The sequence below is a fragment of the Arachis hypogaea genome, chromosome 8 (genome assembly GCF_003086295.3).
Source record: "Arachis hypogaea cultivar Tifrunner chromosome 8, arahy.Tifrunner.gnm2.J5K5, whole genome shotgun sequence".
NCBI lineage: Eukaryota > Viridiplantae > Streptophyta > Magnoliopsida > Fabales > Fabaceae > Arachis > Arachis hypogaea.
This window is the reverse complement of record NC_092043.1, coordinates 49,534,611-49,553,305: the sequence shown is the minus strand read 5'-3', so window position 1 is coordinate 49,553,305 and position 18,695 is coordinate 49,534,611. Positions and strand designations below refer to the sequence as shown.

At 36.9% G+C, this 18,695-nt stretch overlaps 3 protein-coding genes across 3 annotated transcripts; 1 reads left to right on the top strand and 2 right to left on the bottom strand.

Annotated features, from left to right (window-relative positions):
* Window positions 1-4,822: 4,822 nt before the first annotated feature.
* LOC112708076 (uncharacterized) lies at window positions 4,823-7,403 on the top strand. Its single transcript, XM_025760205.3, has 3 exons — window positions 4,823-5,601; window positions 5,696-6,697; window positions 6,785-7,403. Exons 1-3 carry the CDS (start codon window positions 4,921-4,923, stop codon window positions 7,127-7,129), a joined length of 2,028 nt encoding a protein of 675 aa, XP_025615990.1. The 5' UTR covers window positions 4,823-4,920; the 3' UTR covers window positions 7,130-7,403.
* Window positions 7,404-8,794: 1,391 nt separating this feature from the next.
* LOC112708075 (vacuolar-sorting protein BRO1) lies at window positions 8,795-11,256 on the bottom strand. The gene is made up of 3 exons (XM_029288675.2): window positions 10,560-11,256; window positions 9,459-10,449; window positions 8,795-9,361 (listed from the first exon to the last, which is right to left on the bottom strand). The coding sequence occupies exons 2-3, from the start codon at window positions 10,119-10,121 to the stop codon at window positions 8,984-8,986; spliced, it is 1,041 nt and encodes a 346-aa protein (XP_029144508.1). The 5' UTR covers window positions 10,122-10,449; window positions 10,560-11,256; the 3' UTR covers window positions 8,795-8,983.
* A 3,375-nt stretch (window positions 11,257-14,631) lies between these two features.
* Window positions 14,632-17,233, bottom strand: LOC140172830 (vacuolar-sorting protein BRO1-like). Its single transcript, XM_025760203.2, has 3 exons — window positions 16,400-17,233; window positions 15,296-16,302; window positions 14,632-15,198 (listed from the first exon to the last, which is right to left on the bottom strand). Exons 2-3 carry the CDS (start codon window positions 15,941-15,943, stop codon window positions 14,839-14,841), a joined length of 1,008 nt encoding a protein of 335 aa, XP_025615988.1. The 5' UTR covers window positions 15,944-16,302; window positions 16,400-17,233; the 3' UTR covers window positions 14,632-14,838.
* Between the last annotated feature and the right edge of the window lie 1,462 nt (window positions 17,234-18,695).

Genomic DNA, 18,695 nt, shown 5'->3' with positions numbered 1-18,695 from the left:
TTTCTATCTGTGGCAGCAAAAACATCTGGCTTTTCCATGATAGTAGTCACAGAGATGAAAGAGAGGAGATAAAACGGCAATTTTGGAGCAGAAAATGAGAAATCGAAGTGCAGAATCGGAAAGAGTTTACCCAAAAATCTTAGAGAGGGTCCCACTTGTCTGCCACATCAGCACCACGTCAACAACCACGTCAGCAGAGGAAGGACACTTGGCATCGTCTGAGTGGAGCAAGAAGCCATGCCAGCCACGTCAGCTAGAGCGCGGGTCAGCAAGCGGATCGGGTTGGGTCGTGCACTGGTTCTTGGGATGCCTGGCGTTGCGACATGTGGAGGCTGCTGGACGGTTCAATTGGCACAAAGATCCAACGGTTCCTGAAGCGTCTGAAGAAGAAACAATGGAGGCGGGCAGCGAGGTTGCGGCGGCGCGTGAGGGCTCGTCCGGCGGCTTCAGGCAGCGATTCTGGCGGCGTTGGAATCTGGACGAAAAGACGAACACGATGGTGGCAGCGGTGTCGAACCAAAGTGTCCAGAAGATCGAAAAACGAGACCAAAGAAGCACTGTCATAAGAGAAAAATAAGGGGACTATGAACAAATTTTCATGGAAAAAAAACCCTAAGCTCTTGATACCATGTTAGAAATAAGAGACCAATCTAAAGAAAGTATTTTGTGTATTATTTAGTCTGAGAAAAAGTACAATGTACAAGGGGTATATATAGCTGCTAGAAGAATCAAAGTGATAAAAGCATAGAATCCTACAATTAATATACAAATACGCTATATAAATACGAATGATACTAATTGATCTAATTTGATTCTAATTATTCTTTTAACATTCACAATGGTCAGAGCAGATTCAACAATCAACATCAGGATTCAGCAAGGAGGTGTGGAAAATCACTTCGGTTACAAGATGTCCTACAGAAAGATTTGACTTGCAAAGCAGAGAGTCATTGCTAGAATATATGGCGATTGGGAGGAGTCATACAACGAACTTCCTTGTTGGTTATTCGCTATGTAGATGTACTTGCCTGGTAATTATCATTTCATTGTCCTTAGTTATGTATAAAATCATCATCTATATGTGCTAACTGTTGATGGGTTTTAGGTACTTGGTTGCAACTTGTGACACAGCCTTGGCCTAGTTCAGTCGACACTATCATGTTTCATCGAATTTTTTGGACGTTTCCACCGTGCGTTGAGACTTTCAAGTATTGCAAGCCACTTATTTTCATTGATGACATCCGCTTATATGGTAAATACAGAGACACATTACTGATGGTCATTGCTCAAGATGGCAACGCAAACATTTTGCCTATTGAATTTGCCGTTGTTGAGGGTGAGATGAAGGAGGCTTGGTCGTTCTTTCTTTTGTATTTGCAGCAACATGTGACACCACAATCCAACATCTTAGTAATTTCAGACAGACACAAATCAATTAATGTTGTGCTGAACATCGAGGAAAATTTATGGAAACCACCTCATGCCTTCCAGGCATTTTGTATAAGACACATTGTTGCCAACTTCATGACTCACTTCAAAAATAAGGACTTGAAAAAGGTTCTGGTTAACGGAGCGTATTCGAAGTCGCATCAGAAGTTTGCTCATTATTTTGGCCGTCTGAGGGGCAAAAATATAGCAATCACAAACTGGCTTAAAGAAATGCCTCAGGCACATTAGGCACAATATGCGGATGAAGGTCGTTGGTTTGGTTACATGACAACAAACATCTTGGAGTGCATTCAACTCGAAGCACGTGAACATTATAAATGTTTACCAGTTTGATCTGTCAAGGACTACGTTCACGGTAGAAGACTTAACGGCAGTGCCTGGGTCCAGGCAACAAAATTACCAAGTGCTACTTGATGAGGGTAAGTGTGATTGTGGGTATTTTCAGGCACTTCATGTTCCTTACCATCACGTTCTTGTAGCTTGCTCTGATGCACGACATGATTAGAAGTGGTATGTACATCCTGTGTATCGCATGGAGTCGGTCTTCAATGTTTACAAATCAGAGTTTCGATCCATAGGTCACGAGGATGATTGACCATCCTATGAAAGGGCTTGTATTTGTCTCAATCCTAGGATGATGAGAGTGAAGAGAGGTCGCCCCGTCAGCTCCAGATTTCATACAACATGGATGAGGTTGAGTATAGCAGGGAGAAGAGGTGCGGTTTGGGTCATCAAGTTGGTCACACGCGTAGGACTTGTACCGCTCTTGATGGTGGAGGGCCATCATCTAGTTGACATTAGTGTTAAGTGTCGTTTTAGGGTGGATAACTTGTACCATGTAACCTGTTTGAACTTTGTTGTGAATTATAACAAAAGTAATATTTTCTAATAACTAACTGATTGTACATTACACATTTATAACAAAAGTAATCCTTAATCCCAGGAGAGCAGCAAACTGACGCAACCACCCAAATTGCGCTGACCATGCTCTTTAATCACCATCGATCCTGAGTCCCAGCTAGTAAGTCACATCCTGCAGGGTGATAGTCATCTCTCTGCATGGTAGATGAAACGTGTGGGACTCAGGTCTCCACCTCTCTATCAACGCCGACAACAATGGCCAATAATGCTCGAACTCCACCATATACGCCTCATGCTCAAACCCAGCTCGCCTAAGATATGGCCTAATCTGCTCAAGCGGGCATCTCATCGAATTCTGTCTGATGCGCAAGATCTGAGGCGCCTACCGAACGGAAAAAAAATTAATAAAAGAGGGTCAACACATAAAATTACAAATTCAATGTTTGTTACAATATAATAAACAAGAGTGATAAAAGTGTACCACTTGATCAATCTGTAAAGCGTATGCTCGTAGCCTAATAAACTCAGTTCCTTTCACGTTAACTAAATTTTTAAAAGACATATTTAAACCAACTAATTGTCTACCTTTTTTTTTTTACCAAAGATAGGGAGACTCGAACCCGCAACCTCTTAGATGAGTATGGAGAGACTATGCCATTTGAGTTATAACTCATTGACAACTAATTGTCTACCTTACATCTTAATCAGTTTATAAACTTACTAATTAAAATGTAAACCAACTACATGAGGCCATCAACTAACTCTATAAACATACTAATGAATAATAACTGAAAACTAAATTTTACTAATCATGTTTCTTTTTAATCTAATCTAACTAATTATTCCACTAATTACCATTTAACTCATAATTTAAACTAACTATTCCGACTAAACTAATTAACAATTAACTAATAACTTATACTAATTAACATGTTATAAACATCAAACATCAATTGTACTTAGAAACAATAATATAAAAAAATCTAACTAACATATAAACAGTAAACAGTAACTCTAAATAACATGTAAACACTAAACAGTAATCCTAACTAACATGTAACAGTAAACAATAACTCTAACTAACATATAAACAATAACTCTATCATTCTAACTAATATGTAAACAGTAAACAGTAACTCTAACTAACATGAAAACAGTAACTCTAATTAACATATTATATACTGACCTGAAACTGAGGATATAGTGAATAATGAACTTCACAACGTTGAAAGACAAAAAATCTCGTACACAAGAGTCTGAATTTCACAAGCAAAGGAGGAACAAAGTGAATTTGGAAGAGAGATTTTGAAAGAAAACGACAAAGTGAAATGGCTCCACGTTTATGTTTGTGTTTGGTTTTGCGTTAGAAGGAAAAGAAGCACATTTGAGTGCATTGAACGCTTCCTCTTTTTGTTTGGATGCTTTTATTTCTTTAAACATCAACGTTAAGATTGAATTTATTTTGTTTTATCAATTCTACCCGTTACTTCCTTGCTTGTAGTCCTTTTAATATTCAAATATTTTAAATATATAATTATATTTTTTATTAAATTTTTACTTTTGATTTTTTATAGAAAAAATATTTTTGTTTGGCTTTGTTGAAATTTGTAAGTGTAATTCTTGTATATTAATTTATTATTATAATTTTGTTATAATATAAATTATTGATCCATTAAAAAGAATAAAATAAATAAAAAAAACTAATTATAACTAAGAATAAAGTCATGAATAATTAAAATTTATAGTTTAAAATAGTATTAAATAAAAGAGTACTGAGAGTATTAAAAAAATTATAAGTAATATAATTTAATAAAGTATATTTTGATATATTTTTCATATATTATTTTTGCTTTTGATATAAAAATATATTTTGTCAATTTTTATATATTATTTTTATTTTAGTAAGTAAATATTAATTTTATTATAAAATTAATTACTAATATTTATTTAAATATCTAAATTAAAATGATAGAATAATATAAAAAAATTTATTTAACTTGATGTCTATTTTAGTAATTTTTTATCTAAAAATAATTTTGAGTAGTGTAATACAAACAATATTTACTTTACAATAATCCATTTTAATATAAAAATTACCAAACATAAACCACTCTAACACAAACTTACTTTTCATCACAATTAAGTTTACAAAATTAATTTTATACAAATTCTCATTTACAGACTAAAATCCAAACACACACTATACCTTGAAGTTCTAAAATATAAATATAGAGTTCGCCGGAGTGCGACGAACTTGTCCTAAATGGCTAAATCCCAACAAAATACGTATTTAAAAAATTAAAGTTGGAATGATGAATTTAAAAAAATAATTATTTTTTTACTTTATTTTAGAAAAAAACCCTTCAATTATATGTATTATAATTTACCTATATCAGTCTTTTAAATAAATGTCTATCCTATGATAAAAATAAAAAAGAAATTAAATTAAATAAATAAATAAAAAAAACTGGGTGCACAACTGCACATCTCCAACATGAAAATATAAGCATGAAAGAGTAACTGATCTCCATTAGTTGAGCTTGTGGAGTGGCTTGCTACACCTTCTCCACCGCAATTCTCTCCCTAATCTTATCCTGCTTCGCCGTCGCCATGAGCAACGATAATCCGAATCCCGAAAGGATGCTGACAATCCCGGTGAAGAAGACTGATCCGGTGGATCTCTACCGACCGTTACGCGAGTTGGTAGCGAGAAAATACTCAGAGAGCGATGCAGAGAAAGTTGAAAGCGTTCTCGAAACCCTAAATAAATGCCGCAGTGACATGGTGGAGCGAGGGGACCTCTCCCTTCCCATGCAACGTGACTGCCTCATTCACTACTTCAAATGTCTTTGCATGGTGGAGCCACTCTTCACCGCTATCTCCTCCGACGCCGACGCCGACTCCGACGCCATCATGTTTTTCTGGTACGACGCCTTCGAACCTGACTATATACGTGTGGATGGAGTCTCCTCCCAGCGCAACAGTATCCAATTGGAGAAGGCTGCTGTTCTCTTCAACCTTGGCGCCGTATGCAGCCAGATTGGAGCCTCTTGCGACCGCACCACCGCCCTTGGCCGTCACCTTGCAATCGAAGCCTTCAATGCCGCCGCCAATTTCTTCTTGAAACTCTGGAAGGTTTTTGCCAAGGACGTCTCCGCCAACCTCTTCGCCGAGAGTCTTCACTGCATCTTCTCCGCTCAGGCTTTGGAGCTCAATTTACAGCAACACCTCCACAACAACAACAACAGTTCGGCTCTCCAGAAACATCAATGTGCCGTTTCGTTTAAATCGGTCAGTCTTGCCTCTTGACTCTTGATTGATTTTACATTTTAGATTTTCAATAGGATGAGAAGATGATGAATTGATGACGATGATGATGAATTAGGTTTCTGAGCATTATCGGAGAGCGTATGATCTGATACAACGTGATTCGGTCTCCTCATTTGACCGAACCTGGATAGATCATCTTTACCAGAAGGTGAAATTCTTTGAGGAGGAGGCTCTTCAGAGGGCATCATCCATCCTACCGAAATCTCAGCTACCTAAAACATTCTCATTTGATCATGATGCAGAATCTGTCACTGGAAAATTAGTAAAAGGGATTTGCGCGCGCATGTACCAGTGGATACCCAAGCGAGAAGGAATATACCTTGACCTCATCCTTTCCGAGTACAGCCCTTTCAAGATTATGGAAGGTGGAAAGCTGGTGGCTAACCCATGGGACATGCCTCCTCCTTATCCAACAAATTTTTCAATCCCGTCATCTTCGTCTTCCACACATATTCTGGCATTTCCTTTGAAGAAGAGTAAGCCCTTGGACCTGTACGAGTCCCTGCGCAATTACTTTGTCCTCAAATACTCTGAGAGCGTGGCAAACAGATCAGAACGCTTTCTGGAAATGCTAAACAAATTGCGTAGTGAAATGCTGCGTGATGACCTCTCTCTACCCATGCGGCGTGACTTCCTCATCCGCTATTTGAAATGGCTTTGCATGATTGAGCCTTTGTTCCCTATGACAACCTCACTCAACCCACCTATCTTTGTTTGGTACAATGCCTTCTTCCCAAAAATGAAATCTTCTCAACACAACATCCATTTGGAGAAGGCCTCTGTTCTCTTCAACCTGGGAGCCCTTGGCTCCCAAATTGCTCACTCCTGCGATGTCACCACCATCCAAGGCCGGCGCATTGCCATAGACGCCTTACATGATGCTTCATATTGGTTCTTAGTACTAACGCATGAGGCTGAGAAGGCATCTGCCACTGACTTGTCAATAAGCTGCGCCCAGATGCTGCGCCAGTTAATAACCGCTCAGATTGCTTACTTGGAATGCGAGTTTCCTCATTCCCATTCCCATAGTGGTGGATCATCATTACCTAGTTATCCTGTATGTATCATCATCTAACTTTTCAGTTGATTTTTTCTTGATAATGTCAATATTGATTTGTTAAATTGTGTGATTGGGATGATGTAGGTCTCTCTGCTTTATCGGAAAATTCATGATCTGATGACATTTGGACCTTTAGCTGAGAAGCTTGTTCAATCCTCGATACCTCAATTTATTGAGTCGAAGATGAAAACCTGCCATGTTCAAACTGGTCCTTTTGATGTCACTGAACTATTTCTTTCAGGGTATTGTGAGGCTCAATCCCTGCTTGGAGATGGATGTCAAACACCATGCTTGAACTTTCTCTACGAGGTTGGCCCTTACAAGATTATGGATGGAATATTGTTTCCAATTTTAGAGGTAGTAACGTCGGCATTGAAGGAGATGAACTTGTCAGAGGACACTATAATAAAGAGACAAAGAACTGCATAAGGGCTTGCTATTTATACTACTTGAAGTCATGCATCAAGTGCCTTGAGAAGGAATACAGAGCTCTTTGTAAAGTATAGCATCTTTTGTTTTTTCTAAAATTAGCTTTACTGTTTTCTTTTATTCAAAGTTTATATGTTTACTTATTCTGCTGAATTAAAACTATATACTTGCATGTTTGTATCATTTCATTTGTTCCCTTTCAGACTTTTATTTCTTCTTGAATTTTGTGGATCTCGAATGGATAAGTTGACTCATGAAAGAAGACATTTCCTTTGTATATTTTTTATTTTATTCCTTCTATTCTTAGAATGTTTGTCTGTAGCATGCTGTGTTGCACTTATAAAAAATTGACATGGCATTTCTTTATTTGTACCCTATACACACATGTAAAGCTCAGTCATTTTTGCGTTATGGATATTTGCATCTCTGCTGAATATGAGGAGTAGCTAATGAAGGCTGTGGTGGAGAAGCTAATGAAGGTTATGGATATTTTATTGCAGATGAAGAAAATGAGAACAATGACTTAAATTACTTGCTTTCCTTGTATATTTGTATTGGTAATAGTTGTGTTGTTTTATTTTAGACTTAAATTACTACTTTGATTCTTTCTTTGGAGTTCAATTAGAATCTAAGATTCCACTCTGTCATAAATCACATCTTATCAAAATTGTAAAGCAAGGCCATTGTTGTGCCATGAAGTACAGGAACATGAAGTGGGGACTTGATCTGGTTCTCCAATTTTTGTGATCTTTCTAGCAGGTTGAGTTCACAAATGGGCGTTATTGCCCTTCTGATGATCAGGTCTGGTGTACATGATATTTTTTGAACTTCTTTTCTCCGATCCAATTTTGTCACAAAGATATGCTTTATTATGTTCTGTTAGGATGCTTGAAACGTGATATTTAATTATTTATATAGAATTTTTCATGACAAGGGGGAATGTATTCGTTGTAGCCAAAGGATTAACTATCATCGTTAGGATTTACTCAAAAGAGTGGACCCAAACTTTCATTTTGATTACTTAATTTCTTCTATTTTTAATTAGAATAATACTACACATTCAATTTTTTTTATTAACAAAGTCCAATTAAATTGATATATAACAAAAATTAGTTATGACTTATGACTAGCATTATTTTAAATTTTATTATTTAATTTGATTGAATATAGTTTATAAAAAATTTAGATGTGTAGTATTATTTTTTTTTTTTTTTGGTTAACGTAGCATTACTCTTTTAGTTATATTAAATACGAATATTTTAGTACAAAATAATTGTTTAGTAGAAAAAAAAAAGCTGGATCATAACATAGAGGATGATAGTTTGCTTTATTGGTAAAACGAATGTCTTAATACCCAAACATTATATAGAATGCGAAAAAAAATACACAGAATTTAAGTTTTTAATATATTTGTTGAGTACTTAATAAAATAAAATATTTAACAGTCTAATAATAAACCTTTTACGAAAAACTACAATAATTTACTAAATTAATTGTGCACTAGTTAATATTACTTTTTCGAAAGCAAGAAAAATTGAGTATGCTGGTCTAAAAAAATACAAATTGGAGAGAGCAATGCCATAACAATAATAAAATCTAATAAAATGATACCTTCTATCTACCAATATGCAACAATTACTAATAAAGGCTACGATATCCGAGACATACAAATCACTGCAAATTAGTGAGGAATAAGAAAGAATATATTCAGTATTCACACATCAACAAACAAAATTACAAAGATAATATATTCACAAAAATAGTTTTGGGCTTCTATAGCATCAAGTCATCAACAAACAAAATTCCAATACCCGATTTAAAAAAGAAAACGAAAAGTTCATTCCTAAAGCTTGTTTAGTTCATGTCTGTGGTGATGTTACTGTGGTCTCCTGGGAGCTCATCTCCTCCAATGCGAATGTTACTGCCTCTAAGGTTGGCCACAAGATTTTCATCCTTAATCATGACAGGGCCAGCCTCGAAGAGAAGGTCCAAGCATGGTGGTTGACATCCCGCTGGAAACTCGTGTTGAGCCCCACAATGCCCTGAAAGAAATCGTACAGCCTTACAATATCCTGTAATAAATTCTTCAGTGACATCAATAGGTGCAAATTCATTATGGCAGGTTCTCAAATTAGACCCAAGATAATTAGGTATCAAGGATTTAACAGGACGAGTCTCAGCTAAAGGCCCCAATGCCGACAGTTCAAAAGCTTTCCGATAAAGCAGAGAAACCTACATCATCCCAATCAAACAATTTAACAAATCAAGATTGACAAAAATCAAATGTGCTAAGAAAAGATCAACTGAAAAGGTAGATGACGATTCATACAGGACATCCAACAGAATCTGATACAAAACGAGGTTGAGGAAACCTGCATTCCAAGTCAGCAATCTGAGCGGTTATTATCTCGCGCAGCATCTGGGTGCAGCTTATTGACAAGTCAATGGTGGCAGATGCCTTCTCAGCCTCATGCGTTAGTATTAAGAACCAATATGCAGCATCTTGTAAGGCGTTTATGGCAATCCGCTGGCCTTGGAGGGTGGTGAGATCGCAGGAGAGAGCAATGTGGGAGCCGAGGGCTCCCAGGTTGAAGAGAACAGAGGCCTTCTCCAAATGGATGTTGTGCTGAGAAGAGTTCTGATGTGGGTTGAAGGCATTGTACCAAACAAAGATAGGTGGGTTGGGTGAGTTAGTCATGGGGAACAAAGGCTCAATCATGCAAAGGCATTTGTAATAGCGGATGAGGCAGTCACGGCGCAAGGGTAGAGAGAGGTCATCACGCAGCATTTCACTACGCAATTTGTTTAGCAATTCGAGAAGGCCTTCTACTCTCTTTGCCACACTCTCGGAGTATTTGAGGACAAAGTAATTGCGCAAGGACTTGTAGAGGTCCAAGGGCTCACTCTTCTTCAAAGGCAATGCCAGAATATGTGACGAAGTTGAAGAGGAAGACGAGGGGATTGCGAAATTTGTTGGATAACGAGGAGGCATGTCCCATGGGTTAGCCACCAGCTTTCTACCATCGATAATCTTGAAAGGGGTGTCCTCGGAAAGGACGACGTCAAGGTACACTCCTTCTAGCTTGGGTATCCACAGGTCCAATCGCCTGCAAATCCCTCTAACTAATTTTTCAGGGACAGATTCTGCATCCTGATCAAGAAGAGCACACGATAACCTAGACGAGAATGGTGGTTCATGTAAATCATGTGCCAGGGATTTGGGTAGGATGGATGATCCCGAAAGAATTTGTCCTTCTTGTGAAGATGAGTTATCCAGGTTACCTCAAATGAGAGGACATGTTCGATTGCAGCCGGATCACCTAGTATCAGATTATACGCTCTCTTATAATGCTCAGAAACCTACATCATCGTATTAAAAATCTAAAATGAAAAAATAAAAACGTAAAATCAATCTTGAGGCAAGACTGACCGATTCAAACAAAACGGCACATCGATGTTTTTCAAGAGCCGAACTGCTGTTGTTGTTTTGTTGTTGCTGTAATTTGAGCTCCAAAGCCTGAGCGTAGAAGAGGCAGTGAAGACTCTCGGCGAAGAGGGGAGTCAAGTCGAGGGTGGCGGAGACCTCCTCGGCGAGAACCGTCCAAAGTTTCAAGAAGAATCTGGCGGCGGCAATGAAGGCGTCCATTGCAAGGTGACGGCCAAGGGCGGTGGTGCGGTCGCAAGAGAACAGCAGCCATCTCCAATTGGATGCTGTTGCACTGAGAGGAGACCCCATCCTCATGCTCAGAGTGGCTCAACCATGCAGAGGCATTTGAAGTAGTGGATGAGGCAGTCAAGCTGCATGGGAAGGGAGAGGTCCCCTCGCTCCACCATGTCGCTGCGGCATTTGTTTAGGGTTTCCAGAACGGTTTCAACTTTCTCTGCATTGCTTTCTGAGTATATTCTCGTTACCAACTTGCGTAACGGCCGGTACAGCTCCACCGGATCACTCTGCTTCACTGGGACTGCCAGCATCTCTTCCGGATTCGGGTTCAACTTCTTGTTGCTCATGGCGCCGGCGAATCAGGATAGGGTAGTATCAGGAATCAGAAAATCGATGAAAATCGGAATTTGATTTGTAAATTCCGCACCCTCTTTCACATTCCCAGAGCAACTGCGCGAGAAACACTGCTCGAATTGTAACATCCCTGCTTTGAATTGCACGTGGGACAGGCGAAACGTCTAAAATACCCTTTATAATCACCCTTAGTTTTATAGGAGCTGAGGTGTATCTATAAACTTGCCAATTCAGATCAACAGACCAATGCGTTGATTACAACTATTTTTTCAGTAATTAACCACAAAATCTTCAAGGCTATCACCAATTCACCATATACCAAAACGCTCATGCAAATTCAGACTACTGATCACACTATTCAATTAAACCGTATCTTCAAAATTTTGGTTAATCCAATTTTTATAAGTAAATTATTATTTTGATCCTCAAAGATTCTATTTTTGACAAAATTAGCATTGAAAGAAAAAAATGATATTTTGAAGTGGTTCAAAAACAAAGGTGTTTTCCCAAAAAAAAAGACCAAAAATGAAGCTTTGAAGTTGACCAAAAACAAAAAGAACAGGTAATCGGGTATCACTCTTGAGTTCTACTGAGTTCAGAGTTTCAGACCATAAATGTTCACATGAGCCAAGAGAATTATGCGTCTCATATTTTTAATAGTAACAAACTTGTGCATAATTAATTTAATTAAAAACCTATATGCTACAAAGAAAATAGTTAGCCTATTTGTTCTATATTCTTAAATTTAAGAATGAGAAGACAGAAGAAATTAAAATTTGTAGAAATCACAATCATCTCAGTCTTATACAAATAGAAAAATATTTAAAGAGTTACTTACTTGAACTGAGAGAATTATGTATCTCATAGCTTCAATTGTCAGAAAATTATGCATAACTAATTTTGGTTAAAAAATTAAGTGTTCTCTCGAAAATAGTAAGTTTATTTGTCATTTACCCTTAAATCTAAGAATGAGAAGAGGAAAGAAATTAAAATTTGTAGATGTCACAATCAACTCAATGTTATCGAACAAAAAATAGGGAAAAAAAGGGCAAGAGTTAAGACATCAATCCAAAATCTAAGAATTGCTTACTGGGAAACTTGATTTCTAAGCTTGACAATAACATGCATGGCCGAGATTAAAAAGGAGAAAGAAAAAAAATCTAAATAGCATTGCTTCCTGTCACATGATTAATAGTTACATAGGAAGACAAAGAAGCAAGTATGCAAGCAATTGAAGTAATAAATGCTAGAAAGAAGCATAGAAGAAGCAACGAAGAACTCAAGGACACATAGGAGCATACCATAGACTCACCAAGCAATAAATTCAAGAAACACAGGGAACACAAAAAATGTTACAAATGTTGGTAGTAGGTTCTAAGGAAGACAAAGCACACAGAGATAACTCACTTCATCACATATCTAAAATTTCTTCAACCACCTTGTGGCTCTACCCATTGAAAAGAAAATGGCACTGAAGAAAATTTATTCGTGGTCCATTTGGAAAATGGCTTTACCTTAACATACCCAATTGTTGAGTCCGTTTCTGCTTTGCTTTCCTCATAATCAGGCTGGATCAGTAAAATCATCTTCTATATGGATTTTCTCCTTGTTGTAGCCCTCCCCTTCAGCATTTCTTTCACCCCAGTCCTCTGTGTTTTCTCATCTTCATCATCATCTCACAAAAATTCAAATTCAAATTCAAATGTAAATTTTATAGTTTCTATCACAAAATTGATTATTCTACAAATAAAATAATAATAATAAAAAGATTGTGCTACTGCTGCAAGACATGCATCAACAAAGTAAAAATAATCTTGTCCTCATGTTTGAATCCCAGCTACAATAGATGATCACCTTTGAGAAGATATTTTTTTCTTTACAGAGCTTAGTAACTGAATGTTTGTTTGTTTGATCAATTCTAACAATTCAACCACCCCAAAGAGCAAAAAGGGCAGAGAGCAAAATTCATTCTTGAGTACCATGAAAGGCATTAGCATATACTTTATTTTGTTTATAGACTATCTTCAATGCTTTCATAGATCATACAGAAGCCTATTAGGAAAGCATTCAGCTTTAATCATCAGAAGATTATGGTGACCAAGACATAGCCCAAAGGCAGGTCATATCCAAATGATGGGAAGTGCAAATCAAAAGATACTCTTGATGTTATGATGTTCCCAAAAAAAAAAAAAAAGAAGATAACACAAGTAGGCAAGCTAGCATTTACAAAGATATCCAAATGCTATAGGTACCCCAGCATGGCCCTACTAAATAGTTACAAATGGCCATATATACATATAAATTGTTAAAATAAGTAATCATTGCAACATATTCTACAATCAGATCAAGAACTAAAGAAAATATATATTTCTTTCACTCTTGAATGAGAGACAACGGAAGCAATAAATCAATAAGGTTAATACAATTGTTGATACCGGCAGAGTTTTGCTTTACAAAATACAAGGGGAAAGACTAAGTGGGGAATCCCAAAAAATAGAAGAAATTATGTGCATCCACACACAATAAGATTGGATTTTATACATATAAAAAGAACTGACAAGAAAATTATTTAATATCAGAGAAGAAATTCCTTTCTTTTTTGTTTTTTTACTTTGAATTTGGGACTACCCAAGTTCTCCTATAAACAGATCTCATCAGAAAAGAAATTACTCTACCAGATGACAACAAACAAATTTAATCATGACTAGTTTACCAACAATACAAAATGAGCAGTGACCCTTCAACCTTGTTAGGTAAGAAAACCGCAATGAACAATGCAGAACTCATCAATGGATCTAGTAGCAGCACATCAGGAAAATTGTGTAGATACAAACAATAAATTTTGAAGGATTTGAATAACAATAGAAGCAATAGTTTTGAACAAGAGTGATTAATTAATCTCAATTCTCAAACAAGAAAAGAACACGAGGAAATTTGTTATAATAAAGAATAAAACAACACAAAGATGTATTCTCTTCCACATTCCAAGAAGGAAATGCCTAATCTATTATTTTCCAAAGGGAAAAATAGAAAATAAATTAGAGAAAGAGTGAGAGACTATTCCTTGTCACTGTTCTCAGTAATTTCACAACTGTTTTATTTCCAAAACAAGATCATTCACAATGATACTAGAAAGAAAATGAAAGCTTTCATGGCCAACCAGATGGAATTGCTTGCATATTTAGGAAAGAGTAATCAACCAAATTTTGGTTCAAAGGAAACACTTTAGTCTTCAGAAACTTTATTAAAAGTAATGGGAAGATCAATGTAAAAAATTTTGAAATAATAAAAATTTATTAAGACAAAAATATTTGATTCAAAATTTGTGGAGAACCAAGCAAAATATATATTGTTCTCTCTGTTATATCTCTAAAATAAAAGAAAACAATAAATCACTCTCTTTACTACCACATGTCACAAAATTTGATACCTTCTATCTGCCAATATGCAACAATAACTAATAAAGGCTACAACTACAAGATCAGAGGCATACAAATCACTACTAATTAGTGAGAAATAAGAAGGAATATATTCAGTATTCACACGTCAACAAACAAATATTCACACATTAACAAACAAAATTATGAGGATAATATATTCACAAATTTTGTTCTAGGCTTCTAGCATCAACAAACAAAATTCCAATATCCAATTTAAAAATGAAAATAAACAGGTAATTCCTAAAGCTTGTTCAGTTTTGGTCTATGGCCATGTTACTGTGGTCTCCTGGGAGCTCATCTCCTCCAATGCGAATGTCACTGCCACTAAGGTTGGCCACAAGATTTCCATCCTTAATCATGACAGGGCCAGTCTTGGAGAGAAGGTCCAAGCATGGTGGTTGACATCCCACTGGAATACGATACCCTGTAAGAAATTGTGCAGCCTTACAATACCCTACAAGAAATTGTTCAGTGACATCACTAGGAGCAAATTCAATAAGGCAGGTTCTCATAATCAACAGAAGATGTTGAGCTGTCAAGGATTGAACACGAGTCTCAGCTAAAGGCCCCAATGTCGACATGTCAAAAGCTTTCCGATAAAGCACAAAAACCTACATTATCCCAATCAAACAATTCAAGAAATCAAGATTGACAAAAATAAAATGCGCTAAGAAAAGATCAACCGAAAAGGTAGGTGACGATTCATACAGGACATCCAGCAGAAACTGATACATAACGGGGATGAGGAAAATTGCATTCCAAGTCAGCAACCTGCGCGCTTATTATCTCGTGCAGCATCTGGGTGCAGCTTATTGACAAGTCAATGGTGGCAGATGCCTTCTCAGCCTCATGCGTTACTAATAAGAACCAATATGAAGCATCATGCAAGGCGTCTATGGCAATGCGCTGGCCTTGGATGGTGGTGAGATCGCAGGAGAGAGCAATGTGGGAGCCGAGGGCTCCCAGGTTGAAGAGAACAGAGGCCTTCTCCAAATGGATGTTGTGCTGAGAAGGGTTCTGTTGTGGGTTGAAGGCATTGTACCAAACAAAGATAGGTGGGTTGGATGAGGAAGTCATGGGGAACAAAGGCTCAATCATGCAAAGGCATTTGTAATAGAGGATGAGGCAGTCACGGCGCAAGGGTAGAGAGAGGTCATCACGCAGCATTTCACTACGCAATTTGTTTAGCAATTCGAGAAGGCCTTCTACACTCTTTGCCACACTCTCAGAGTATTTGAGGACAAAGTAATTGCGCAAGGACTCGTAGAGGTCCAACGGCTCACTCTTCTTCAAAGGCAATGCCAGAATATGTGACGAAGACGAAGACGAAGATGAGGGGATTGCAACATGTCCCATGGGTTAGCCACCAGCTTTCCACCATCCATAATCTTGAAAGGGCTGTCCTCGGAAAGGACGAGGTCAAGGTATACTCCTTCTAGCTTGGGCATCCACCGTTCCACACGCCAGCAAATCGCTCTAACTAATTTTTCATTGACAGATTCTGCATCATGATCAAGAGCACAGATAGATGAGAATGATCTAAGTGGCTGGGATATGGGTTGGACGGATGATAGCCTCTGACGTGCCTCCACTTGAAAGAATTCCTTCTTCTGATGAAGATGAGTTATCCAGGTTTGGTCAAATTTGTGGACATGCTCGGTTGCAACCGAATCACCTACTATCAGATCATACGCTCTCTGATAATGCTCAGAAGCCTACATCATCATCATCATCATCATCATCATCATCATCATATTGAAAATCTAAAATAAAAAAAATAAAATGTAAAATCAGTCTAGGGGCAAAACTGACCGATTGAAACGAAACAGCACATCTATATTTTTCGAAAGCCGAACTGCTGTTGTCTTTGAGTTGTTGCTGTGATTTGAGCTCCAAAGCCTGAGCGGAGAAGAGGCAGTGAAGACTCTCGACGAAGAGGAGAGTCAAGTCGAGGGTGGCGGAGACGTCCTTGACGAGATCCTTCCAGAGTTTCAAGAAGAATATGGCGGCAGCATTGAAGGCGTCCATTGCAAGATGACGGCCAAGGGCGGTGGTGCGGTCGGAAGAGGCCCCAATCTGGCTGCATACGGCGCCAAGGTTGAAGACAACAGCAGCCATCTCCAATTGGATGCTGTTGGGCTGCGAGCTGACTCCATTATTATGCTCAGAGTAGAAGGCGTCGTACCAGACAAAGTTGATAAGTTCGGAATCGGCGTCGGAGGAGATAGCGGTGAAGAGTGGCTCAACCATGCAGAGGCATTTGAAGTAGTGGATGAGGCAGTCACGTTGCATGGGAAGGGAGAGGTCCCCCCGCTCCACCATGTTTAGGGTTTCGAGAACGCTTTCAACTTTCTGTGCATCGCTCTCTGAGTATTTTCTCGCTACCAACTCGCGTAACGGTCGGTACAGCTCCACCGGATCAGTCTTCTTCACTGGGATTGCCAGCACCCTTTCCGGATTCGAGTTCGGGTTCGGGTTCAACAACCTCTGATCATTGTTGCTCATTAGGAATCAGAAAACGGATGAAAATGGGAATTGGATTTGTAAATTCTGCAATCTGCAGACTTGAGGGGAATCAGGCAAGTGGCAACTGCGCGAGAAAGACGACTCCAATTGTAACTGAACTGGATTGCTTTGAATTGCACGTGGGACAGGCGAAACGTCTAAAATACCCTTTATAAGTCATCAATATTCAGAGCAATAGACCAATAAAATACCCTTTTTCGTCTTTCTAAGTTGTCCAAGAACAACTTATTTCTGTCTGTTTAATAATACGGGCCTAAAGACGCACCGTTGATTGGATAATCATTCTTTTAGATTATTTTCATATTTTTTTTTTCAGCTTTGGTCCTAATTTTTTTTGGTAATAGCTTTGGTCTAAATTTTTAAAAGAATAGCATGCTCCAATAATGTTTAGGTGGACCTTTTATTAATAGTTTTTTACATGGATCATATCAGGCCCAAAAAGAACACTTGTTTGTATCTGAGTTTATTACTTTGACGTTGACCAAGACCAAAAATGAAGCTTTGAAGTTGACCAAAAAAAAGGGTATCGCTCTTGAGTTCTCCTTAGTTCAGAGTTTCAGTTCAGACCACAAATGTTCACATGACAGCCATAATTTATTTTACTTTTCTCTTTATTTTCAGAATTTTTTAAGTAATTAAGTCTTAAAAAAATTTTAATCCTAAATCCTAAACCCTAAATCTTAAATCCTAAATAAAAGAAAAATAAAAAAATGAGAACATTTTATTATTAATATAATTCTAAAAATCATACTAAATTAGCTAGTTTGACACAATAAACAAATTAGTTTATTTCAAGGTATAAATCTTTTAGCAATAAATCTATCAAAAACCAAAAAAACAATTAATCGATTGAATCGGTACGTTAATATGATTAAAATAATAAATTACACAAAATTTTAAAGAAATATAATTTTATACATAAATATATCATTTCACTATATCCAATTTAATCCTGATTATATTTTTATTTATTTTTTGAATTTTTAACACTACTAACTTGATGATGGATTCGATTTTCAAACCTTTACTCATATTCATCCAAAAAGGTTATTTATAACCAAAAGGCAAATAATTTTATTCTATCTAATGATCAAGTCATTCTATCTATTCACCGAGTCATTTATACATATAATGGGATACTTAATCGGATTGAATTAATTGATTTCTTTGTAATAAAATTTGAATATCGATGCTAAACCCTAAAAAGATTGAAATAAATATGAACATGATTACATTGAAGATTGATTCTCTAATCCACTTGATAACCACCTAATGAGAAACACATTTTCAATATGTAATCAGCCGAAAAGGATGTTACACATGCATAATTAGCATAAAAATTTTGGTAGATAATTAACACCCAATCAATTAATTACCACTCAATTTGTCATTAATTAGTAATTCTGATTTTTAAATTGTCATTAATTAATAATTATTAAATTTTTATTTTTTTAAAATAAAAATCAATTAATATTAATTATAATTGTTTAAACTTAGTCGATTAAGAATTATTATTATTATTATTATTATTATTATTATTATTATTATTATTATTATATAAATCACTTGTATATATCAATCA